The sequence below is a fragment of the Cherax quadricarinatus genome, unplaced genomic scaffold, assembly GCF_038502225.1.
Source record: "Cherax quadricarinatus isolate ZL_2023a unplaced genomic scaffold, ASM3850222v1 Contig4657, whole genome shotgun sequence".
NCBI lineage: Eukaryota > Metazoa > Arthropoda > Malacostraca > Decapoda > Parastacidae > Cherax > Cherax quadricarinatus.
In genome coordinates, this window is record NW_027199683.1 from 2107 (window position 1) to 13695 (window position 11589).

An 11589-nucleotide genomic window follows, 5' to 3' on the forward strand; every position below is an offset into this window, starting at 1 on the left:
GTACATCGTGAACCATTTAATATTGGTGCGTTATTATGACGTTTCCACATTCTTACAGATAACATATTTATAAACCCTTCCACATACAATAAAACAAATATTGTCTCCAATTATTTAACCCAGTTTTATTGTTTGGTAAAAAATACTTATAAACTTATAGTTTAAGGACTTCATCGTGTAAATCATATTAATTAAATTTTGAGCAGGTGGCAAGAGAGGGTGTGTGGGCGTCATGGTGCTGCCACGTGATAGGTCGAGACAACAACAGATGGAGGTTCGCGCCAAATTTAAGGAATTATCATCAGAAGCTTGGCCGGCGAGGCTTGGGAAGGACATTCATCTGGGTGCTGAGAGACTTGCTTCTCGTGTCTCATCGTTCAAGATGCCAGCCAACGTACTTACTGAGAGAGTAAACAATGTCACCCTTGAAGATAAGGAAAATAAGGTAAGTGAAAATATATGTTTTAATTTAGTCTGAAATTAGGAAAGATACTGGGGTGGTCCTCTAAGGGAGATGATTTGATGCACATGTGGGGCTCTTGATCCAATGAACTGGATTTATCATACCCTTTGGACCAAGCCTAAGTGCATCTCATTTCCCAGCTGCTGTATGACCGTTGCGGGTTTAGCATTTCCACTCGATTAAAATAAACGGTTCAAGATAAAATAACCACCATTGCTTTTTTAAGAGTTACGAAATTTGATAAAGATTTTTGTAAAACTATTATTAATACTTTATATATATATATATATATATATATATATATATATATATATATATATATATATATATATATTTTATATATATATATATATATATATATATATATATATATATATATATATATATATATATATATATATATATATATATATATATATATATATATATATATATATATATATATATATATATATATATATATATATATATATATATATATATATATATATAATTTGCTTTCTTATTCATATGTAAGTATATTTAGGTATAGGTACATATAAGTACAGTTATCATAGTGTAAATTACTTAAGATAACCCCCAAAAAAGTCTATTTCCATTGGGGCCCTTGTATGTAACAAAATTTGAAATTAAGTTACATTTCTCGAATACCTTCCATGATGTTATGAATTTGACTGGTCACTACCTTCCATGAGATTAATAATATTTTTTTGTAAGTGTTATGGTATATAGATGTATTTTCCTAGTAGTTTGTTGGGGTTGATACATAGCTCCTCACCCTCAGATGTGCATTTGTGTATATTCATTTTGATAGGAGTGTAGGTAACTTACAGCCATAATAACCCACATTCAGTTACTAGGGCTTAAACCTAATGAACTGTTTTACATTGACAACACAAATTTAATACTTTATAAGTCAGTATAGTCTTGGAATAGACCTTAATGTTTTATTTTACAGGTCATAAACCAGAAGGTGAACAAGACTGCCCTGAAAGAAAAAACACCCAAGCAAACTGGCAAGGTAATTTATTATTATTATTATTATTATTATTATTCATGGGGAACTAATAAACTATTAGGACTTATACATTGCCTTGAGAATGGGAATTATTCAGGCTTGCTTCAAAAGAAAAGGGTTGCTTTAATTCATGTAATCAAGAGCCCTTCAAGAACATCAAGGTACATATGTAGGTACTGGCAAGGTACATATGTAGGTACTGGCAAGGTACATATGTAGGTACTGGCAAGGTACATATGTAGGTACTGGCAAGGTACATATGTAGGTACTGGCAAGGTACATATGTAGGTACTGGCAAGGTACATATGTAGGTACTGGCAAGGTACATATGTAGGTACTGGCAAGGTACATATGTTGCTTGCATGAAAATTATTGAATTTAATTATGAGTTAACCTTTTCTTTCTATTTAGGCTTTTTTTTTTAAAGGTATGAAATTTAGTTTTTCATAATTTTTATTTATTTCATTGTCTTCAGGATGCAGAATACAAAATATTTCATAAATGTAATATTAAAAACTACCAAAATCAAACCAGTCTACCTTAGCACTTCTTTTAAAATTGCTGTGCAAAAGTGAATGGTTTACTGTCCTTTATTAATTCTTGATTTTTGTTTTTTTTGTGTACAATAATTTTTTTGTCAAGACGGAGACCAAAACAAAACTACTAAACAGTTCTTAATTTAAGCCTTGTGAATAATTTGAATCCCGTGCAATGGATTTTATATACATGTACAGTAAATTATATAATATTTGTGCTAGGGTAACTCATGGTTATATTGTTAAATCCAGTGTGATTGTTTTATTTACTAGCACTCATAAATGTCAATATTGAAAAGGTTTGAATAACATTTAAAGAAATATGGCCTTGGAAACACAGTCAAAACATGAATTTACTATACGTATACGGTATTTTTGTTGCAACTGAGTACTAATGCAAAGCCAATACTGTAGTATGCACAGCATTTCAGGTAGCAGTATACATAAAACTAGAAATGAAGTTGACAGTAAACCATCGGTTTAATGAATTACTGGGGGGGGGGGAGCAGGTAGCTGGTAATGGCAGTTGTAGGTAAGATAATTTTGCTGAGATTGTAACAGCCAACAGTTCTGTAACCAACAAACTTTGTCCTCTATTTCTGAATCACTTGATGTAGCACATTTCATCCCCCATTTAAAAAGTTCGTTAAATTGATCGGTTAATGCCAACTATGGTACATAATTGGCATTAATCTATTAAATTCTTCCCTTGTGTTATAGTACATTCATTAAAGTGAAATTGTTTTAACATGGTACAATAATTTGGACTGTCCTTGTGGTTGGAGCATATTCTTACCCATGCACATACTCCACTGTAATGTGTGAAAATACGTAATGTAGAATAAGCTTTATTTTGCACAGCGTTTTGCTCAGGACTTCATAAAACTCACTTCTGAACAAAATGTCTTCAAATTAAGGCTTGTTCAGTATTGCATGTCTTTGCACCTGCTTGTCACATCGTTGCTCAGTTCCATGTATTGGGTTTGCTGAGGTTTTTGTGTAATGTTGGGATTCCTGTGCATTGATATTCTTTACTATGTTGTCACAAATTGACAACACATGGGGAGATGAGAGACCTCAAGATATTATATAAATACTGTTTACAGGTAATTGCAGTGGACAGGGAGGCAGAGCCCCTCCTGAGAGATAATCCAGGACGTTTTGTCATCTTCCCCATTAAGTATCAGGACATCTTCAAAATGTATAAGAAAGCTGTGGCATCTTTCTGGACTGTTGAAGAGGTGGACTTGTCCAAAGTAAGGTTATACTATAATTGTCAGTCCTGTATACTACATTTTAATTTAATTTTTAGTAGTCAACATCTATGATAAATTGAAGGAATGGTGGTAGTTACTTAGGCATAAATATTTTTTTTAATTTGCTATGTGTGCAAGAGTAATCTCACATTTCAAAGTGCTTGTCATATGTTGACTTCCTTTCTTCAGGTTTTTCGTAACCTTCATATCTCTTATAACCTTAACCTTGTCTAGCCTTTTGAATCAAGGTTTCCTCAGTAAGGCATGTTGCATGTTACCTGGTATATGTCCTTGGATATAATTTTCCCCCTTGTTTGCCATGGCATCTCTGCCAACATTTGTTCATGCTTGTGTGTAACTGCCATTTTCTGTTTCTACAAGGATATAATCCATCTCCTGTGATAAGTTCACCACAGCTTTGGTATTTTTGTTTTGCATGTTCACTTTGGGTTTCTATCACCTGTAATTTCAACATTATTTGTTTCTGTAATTAATTTCTGAAGATGATGTAGCTTTTATCAATATTGTCACTTTTTTTTTTTATCCCATACTCTTTCCATAGATTAGCTTCAAATACAACCTCATTTAAGATTTTTTTTCCAGTTTGGCTTCAGTTAGATTACATAGTTTCTTTTATATAATGTCCCTCAGCTCAAGTCTTTGAAATTACCCCATCTGTTAGTATACAATAATTTTACAAGTATGTTTATCTTGCTGTTTCCCCTATTTATTTTAATTAATTTTAGCCTGGTTATTAACTACTCTTTCCTTGTTTCCTTAAGATACCATTTGACAGGTTTGTATTGTCACTAAAATTTTTTTCTTTTTCATGTGTCCCATGTATCAGAAATCTTCCCCATGAGGATAGACTGAGGGCCCTGATTCTGCACTCTCTAGAAAGGCGTAGAATTAGGGGGATATGATTGAAACATATAAGTGAACAGTATTTAGATAAGGCTAAAGAGGTCTTTGTGGCATTTATGGATTTGGAAAAGGCGTATGACAGGGTGGATAGGGGGGCAATGTGGCAGATGTTGCAAGTGTATGGTGTAGGAGGTAGGTTACTGAAAGCAGTGAAGAGTTTTTACGAGGATAGTGAGGTTGGTAGACAGCAACCACCCAGGGAAGTACTACCGTCCTGCCAGATGACTGTGAAACAAAAACCTGTAACTGTTTTGCATGATGGTAGGATTGCTGGTTTCTTTTTCTGTCTCATAAACACGCTAAGATAACAGGGATATCTTGCTACTCCTACTTACACTTTGGTCACACTTCACAGACACGCACATGCATATATATATATACATACATCTAGGTTTTTCTCCTTTTTCTAAATAGCTCTTGTTCTTTTTTATTTCTTCTATTGTCCATGGGGAAGTGGAAAAGAATCTTTCCTCCGTAAGCCATGCGTGTCGTATGAGGCGACTAAAATGCCGGGAGTAATGGGCTAGTAACCCCTTCTCCTGTATACAATTACTAAAAAAGAGAAGAAGAAAAACTTTATAAAACTGGGTTGCTTAAATGTGCGTGGATGTAGTGCGGATGACAAGAAACAGATGATTGCTGATGTTATGAATGAAAAGAAGTTGGATGTCCTGGCCCTAAGCGAAACAAAGCTGAAGGGGGTAGGAGAGTTTCAGTGGGGGGAAATAAATGGGATTAAATCTGGAGTATCTGAGAGAGTTAGAGCAAAGGAAGGGGTAGCAGTAATGTTAAATGATCAGTTATGGAAGGAGAAAAGAGAATATGAATGTGTAAATTCAAGAATTATGTGGATTAAAGTAAAGGTTGGATGCGAGAAGTGGGTCATAATAAGCGTGTATGCACCTGGAGAAGAGAGGAATGCAGAGGAGAGAGAGAGATTTTGGGAGATGTTAAGTGAATGTATAGGAGCCTTTGAACCAAGTGAGAGAGTAATTGTGGTAGGGGACTTGAATGCTAAAGTAGGAGAAACTTTTAGAGAGGGTGTGGTAGGTAAGTTTGGGGTGCCAGGTGTAAATGATAATGGGAGCCCTTTGATTGAACTTTGTATAGAAAGGGGTTTAGTTATAGGTAATACATATTTTAAGAAAAAGAGGATAAATAAGTATACACGATATGATGTAGGGCGAAATGACAGTAGTTTGTTGGATTATGTATTGGTAGATAAAAGACTGTTGAGTAGACTTCAGGATGTACATGTTTATAGAGGGGCCACAGATATATCAGATCACTTTCTAGTTGTAGCTACACTGAGAGTAAAAGGTAGATGGGATACAAGGAGAATAGAAGCATCAGGGAAGAGAGAGGTGAAGGTTTATAAACTAAAAGAGGAGGCAGTTAGGGTAAGATATAAACAGCTATTGGAGGATAGATGGGCTAATGAGAGCATAGGCAATGGGGTCGAAGAGGTATGGGGTAGGTTTAAAAATGTAGTGTTAGAGTGTTCAGCAGAAGTTTGTGGTTACAGGAAAGTGGGTGCAGGAGGGAAGAGGAGCGATTGGTGGAATGATGATGTAAAGAGAGTAGTAAGGGAGAAAAAGTTAGCATATGAGAAGTTTTTACAAAGTAGAAGTGATGCAAGGAGGGAAGAGTATATGGAGAAAAAGAGAGAAGTTAAGAGAGTGGTGAAGCAATGTAAAAAGAGAGCAAATGAGAGAGTGGGTGAGATGTTATCAACAAATTTTGTTGAAAATAAGAAAAAGTTTTGGAGTGAGATTAACAAGTTAAGAAAGCCTAGAGAACAAATGGATTTGTCAGTTAAAAATAGGAGAGGAGAGTTATTAAATGGAGAGTTAGAGGTATTGGGAAGATGGAAGGAATATTTTGAGGAATTGTTAAATGTTGATGAAGATAGGGAAGCTGTGATTTCGTGTATAGGGCAAGGAGGAATAACATCTTGTAGGAGTGAGGAAGAGCCAGTTGTGAGTGTGGGGGAAGTTCGTGAGGCAGTAGGTAAAATGAAAGGGGGTAAGGCAGCCGGGATTGATGGGATAAAGATAGAAATGTTAAAAGCAGGTGGGGATATAGTTTTGGAGTGGTTGGTGCAATTATTTAATAAATGTATGGAAGAGGGTAAGGTACCTAGGGATTGGCAGAGAGCATGCATAGTTCCTTTGTATAAAGGCAAAGGGGATAAAAGAGAGTGCAAAAATTATAGGGGGATAAGTCTGTTGAGTGTACCTGGTAAAGTGTATGGTAGAGTTATAATTGAAAGAATTAAGAGTAAGACGGAGAATAGGATAGCAGATGAACAAGGAGGCTTTAGGAAAGGTAGGGGGTGTGTGGACCAGGTGTTTACAGTGAAACATATAAGTGAACAGTATTTAGATAAGGCTAAAGAGGTCTTTGTGGCATTTATGGATTTGGAAAAGGCGTATGACAGGGTGGATAGGGGGGCAATGTGGCAGATGTTGCAAGTGTATGGTGTAGGAGGTAGGTTACTGAAAGCAGTGAAGAGTTTTTACGAGGATAGTGAGGCTCAAGTTAGAGTATGTAGGAAAGAGGGAAATTTTTTCCCAGTAAAAGTAGGCCTTAGACAAGGATGTGTGATGTCACCGTGGTTGTTTAATATATTTATAGATGGGGTTGTAAGAGAAGTAAATGCGAGGGTCTTGGCAAGAGGCGTGGAGTTAAAAGATAAAGAATCACACACAAAGTGGGAGTTGTCACAGCTGCTCTTTGCTGATGACACTGTGCTCTTGGGAGATTCTGAAGAGAAGTTGCAGAGATTGGTGGATGAATTTGGTAGGGTGTGCAAAAGAAGAAAATTAAAGGTGAATACAGGAAAGAGTAAGGTTATGAGGATAACAAAAAGATTAGGTGATGAAAGATTGAATATCAGATTGGAGGGAGAGAGTATGGAGGAGGTGAACGTATTCAGATATTTGGGAGTGGACGTGTCAGCGGATGGGTCTATGAAAGATGAGGTGAATCATAGAATTGATGAGGGAAAAAGAGTGAGTGGTGCACTTAGGAGTCTGTGGAGACAAAGAACTTTGTCCTTGGAGGCAAAGAGGGGAATGTATGAGAGTATAGTTTTACCAACGCTCTTATATGGGTGTGAAGCGTGGGTGATGAATGTTGCAGCGAGGAGAAGGCTGGAGGCAGTGGAGATGTCATGTCTGAGGGCAATGTGTGGTGTGAATATAATGCAGAGAATTCGTAGTTTGGAAGTTAGGAGGAGGTGCGGGATTACCAAAACTGTTGTCCAGAGGGCTGAGGAAGGGTTGTTGAGGTGGTTCGGACATGTAGAGAGAATGGAGCGAAACAGAATGACTTCAAGAGTGTATCAGTCTGTAGTGGAAGGAAGGCGGGGTAGGGGTCGGCCTAGGAAGGGTTGGAGGGAGGGGGTAAAGGAGGTTTTGTGTGCGAGGGGCTTGGACTTCCAGCAGGCATGCGTGAGCGTGTTTGATAGGAGTGAATGGAGACAAATGGTTTTTAATACTTGACGTGCTGTTGGAGTGTGAGCAAAGTAACATTTATGAAGGGATTCAGGGAAACCGGCAGGCCGGACTTGAGTCCTGGAGATGGGAAGTACAGTGCCTGCACTCTGAAGGAGGGGTGTTAATGTTGCAGTTTAAAAACTGTAGTGTAAAGCACCCTTCTGGCAAGACAGTGATGGAGTGAATGATGGTGAAAGTTTTTCTTTTTCGGGCCACCCTGCCTTGGTGGGAATCGGCCTGTGTGATAATAAAAAAAAATATTGAATATTTCCTTTAGTATATTATGCAGTTCCTCAGCTTGTAAAGCTTTTTTCTATTTAATATTGGGTTGGATGCATTGATATTTTTGTCTTGTGTAATTTATCATCATTTAAAAATTTGTCTACTTTTAATATTTTTAATCTGCCTTTTATCCTACTGGCCCATATCAAAGCTGATTACAGGTGCTATACTGCCCTTATGGGTTTAGCACCCACATGAGTATACAGTATATAGTACTGTTCCTACTTTGGCTTCAGCTGTGCTTATATAGTACAGTATCTTTTTTCTTGCCAGTTATTTCCCTTAGCTCTAGACCTTTTGATATTAAAGGGTAGGATATAGAAATGCTAAGAAAAAAAGTAAGGACTGTTAACAAAAGCTTGTTTTACCACAAAAATTACGAATGGATGAAAGAGGCACGCAGGTTATACTCGGCTAAGAACTAAGTTTTGTAATTAATAAAACAACTCGCTATTTATTTCACCAAACTGTTGTATAGATAGAAGCACCTAGTACAGCTGACCCACATTTTTAATGAGGAAAGAAGGTATAGAGATAAAGATAAATGCATATTTATGATTACAAATAATGTTGAACTTTAAATTTCAGGATCTTGGAGATTGGGAGAAGCTGAAGGATGAGGAACGGCATTTCATTTCTCATGTCCTTGCCTTTTTTGCTGCTTCTGATGGTATCGTTAATGAAAACCTGGTAGAACGTTTTTGTCAAGAAGTGCAAGTACCAGAAGCAAGGTGTTTCTATGGTTTCCAAATTGCGATTGAAAATATTCATAGTGAGATGTACAGCCTGCTCATTAACACGTACATAAAAGATTCACAAGAACAGAACAGATTATTCAATGCTATTGAAACTCTGCCATGTGTTAAGAAGAAAGCTGAATGGGCTCTAAGGTGGATTGCCCACGACACTGCTACATATGCAGAACGCATTATTGCTTTTGCAGCTGTAGAAGGTATTTTCTTTAGCGGCTCATTTGCTGCAATCTTTTGGCTCAAAAAGCGTGGTTTAATGCCAGGGTTGACTTTCAGTAATGAGCTGATCTCCAGGGATGAGGGCTTACACACTGATTTTGCTTGCTTAATGTTTAAGCATTTGGTGAACAAGCCAGGCCAGAAACATATACAGTCTATTATTGACAATGCAGTGAAAATTGAGCAAGAATTTCTAACTGATGCCCTTCCAGTAAATCTCATTGGCATGAACTGTGAACTAATGCGCCAGTATATAGAGTTTGTTGCTGACCGCCTTCTTCTGGAGTTAGGCTGTGAGAAACTTTACAAGGTAGATAACCCATTTGACTTCATGGAAAACATCTCTTTAGAAGGAAAGACTAATTTCTTTGAGAAGAGAGTAGGAGAATATCAGAAATGTGGTGTAATGAGCTCTACAGAACAGCGTAGCTTCACGTTAGATGCAGATTTTTAGCAAAAGAATCTCTCTCATTTTGTAAGGAATACAGTGGACCCCCGGTTAACGATATTTTTTCACTCCAGAAGTATGTTCAGGTGCCAGTACTGACCGAATTTGTTCCCATAAGGAATTTTGTGAAGTAGATTAGTCCATTTCAGACCCCCAAACATACACGTACAAATGCACTTACATAAATACACTTACATAATTGGTCGCATTCGGAGGTGATCGTCATGCGGGGGTCCACTGTACAAGTACCATGTGTGATTTCAGTTTTTATATTAAGCATTTTATAATCATACTGCATTGATGCAATGTGCACTAGTATGTGTGATTGTTATAGTGTCCTGTATATTTTGTATATTTTCATAGTTTTTATTTCTACAATAAATTTTTTATGCTTTTATTTTGACCCCTTCATTTAAACCATATCTTATTATACACTGTGTTAATGACGAATTAGATGGCAAGAAATGGTGTACAGTAAAGAACATTAGGGGGTGGTATTCTTAGTGCCAAACTGCTATTAAAAAATGTAAGATTAAAGGTAAGGATAAAAATAGAAGCTAGTAAATAAGTTATCTCCCTGGAGGGTGTTCTGAGGGTCAATGCTCCTCCAGGCCAGTCCTTGACCAGGCATCCTGGTGGATCGACCTGATCAATCAGGTTGTTACTGCTGGCTGCACAGAGCCCAGCATATAAACCACAGCCTGGCTGACCAGGTAGTATATACCTTCAGTCTGTATGACCCTTGTGGGTTCAGTGCTCGGTTTTGATGATAATAAAGGGCTTTTAGTTCAAATTTTATCTTTTCCTTGGATTGAATTTAATATCCCCCAACTCCCTCTTGATCTCGTTAATGGGAGACATTTTTCCCTTTTGTGAAAACTCAGATAAGTGGGGGAAAAATTACTATTAGCACTTCTAAGTATTTAGATAAAGGTAGGGAAGTTTTTATTACATTTATGGATTTAGAAAAGGCATATGATAGAGTGGATAGGGGAGCAATGTGGCAGATGTTGCAAGTCTATGGAATAGGTGGTAAGTTACTAAATGTAGAGTTTTTATGAGGATAGTGAGGCTCGGGTTAGGGTGTGTAGAAGAGAGGGAGACTACTTCCCAGTAAAAGTAGGTCTTAGACAGGGATGTGTAATGTCACCATGGTTGTTTAATATATTTATAGATGGGGTTGTAAAAGAAGTAAATGCTAGGGTGTTCGGGAGAGGGGTGGGATTAAATTATGGGGAATCAAATACAAAATGGGAATTGACTTTTTGCTGATGATACTGTGCTTATGGGAGATTCTAAAGAAAAATTGCAAAGGTTAGTGGATGAGTTTGGGTGTGTGTGTAAAGGCAGAAAGTTGAAAGTGAACATAGAAAAGAGTAAGGGGATGAGAGTATCAAATGATTTAGATAAAGAAAAATTGGATATCAAATTGGGAAGGAGTATGGAAGAAGTGAATGTTTTTAGATACTTGGGAGTTGACGTGTCGGCAGATGGATTTATGAAGGACGAGGTTAATCACAAAATTGATGAGGGAAAAAAGGCGAGTGGTGCATTGAGGTATATATGGAGTAAAAAAACGTTATCTATGGAGGCAAAGAAGGGAATGTATGAAAGTATAGTAGTACCAACACTCTTATATGGGTGTGAAGCTTGGGTTGTGAATGCAGCAACAAGGAGGTGGTTGGAGGCAGTGGAGATGTCCCAAGGGCAATGTGCGGTGTAAATATTATGCAGAAAATTTGGAGTGTGGAAATTAGGAGGTGTGGAGTTAATAAAAGTATTAGTCAGAGGGCTGAAGAGGGGTTGTTGAGGTGGTTTGGTCATTTAGAGAGAATGGATCAAAGTAGAATGACATGGAGAGCATTTAAATCTGTAGGAGAAGGAAGGTGGGGTAGGGGTCGTCCTCGAAAAGGTTGGAAGGAACTGGTAAGGGAGGTTTTGTGGGCGAGGGGCTTGGACTTCCAGCAGGCGTGCATGAGCATGTTTGATAGGAGTGAATGGAGACGAATGGTATTTGGGACCTGACGATCTGCTGGAATGTGAGCAGGATAATATTTAGTGAAGGGATTCAGGGAAACCGGTGATTTTTATATAGCCGGAGTTCAGTCCTGGAAATGGGAAGTACATGTACAATGCCTGCACTCTAAAGGAGGGGTTTCAGGATATTAGTTTGGAGGGATATATTGTGTAT

The 11589-nt window shown here is 37.4% G+C and overlaps 1 protein-coding gene across 1 annotated transcript; it reads left to right on the forward strand.

The window, feature by feature from the left end:
• Positions 1-210: 210 nt before the first annotated feature.
• LOC128684507 (ribonucleoside-diphosphate reductase subunit M2) lies at positions 211-9543 on the forward strand. The gene is made up of 4 exons (XM_053770728.2): positions 211-445; positions 1422-1484; positions 3124-3273; positions 8568-9543. The coding sequence occupies exons 1-4, from the start codon at positions 233-235 to the stop codon at positions 9402-9404; spliced, it is 1263 nt and encodes a 420-aa protein (XP_053626703.2). The 5' UTR covers positions 211-232; the 3' UTR covers positions 9405-9543.
• The last annotated feature ends 2046 nt before the right edge of the window (positions 9544-11589 follow it).

What these genes read in the sequence shown, in the direction of transcription:
- LOC128684507 (XM_053770728.2), top strand. Translation starts at nt 233, where the DNA reads ATGGTGCTGCCACGTGATAGGTCGAGACAACAACAGATGGAGGTTCGC. An exon ending in TTGAAGATAAGGAAAATAAG is followed by an intron (nt 446 to 1,421) that starts GTAAGTGAAAAT and finishes TTTATTTTACAG; the next exon opens with GTCATAAACCAGAAGGTGAA. An exon ending in AAGAGGTGGACTTGTCCAAA is followed by an intron (nt 3,274 to 8,567) that starts GTAAGGTTATAC and finishes TTTAAATTTCAG; the next exon opens with GATCTTGGAGATTGGGAGAA.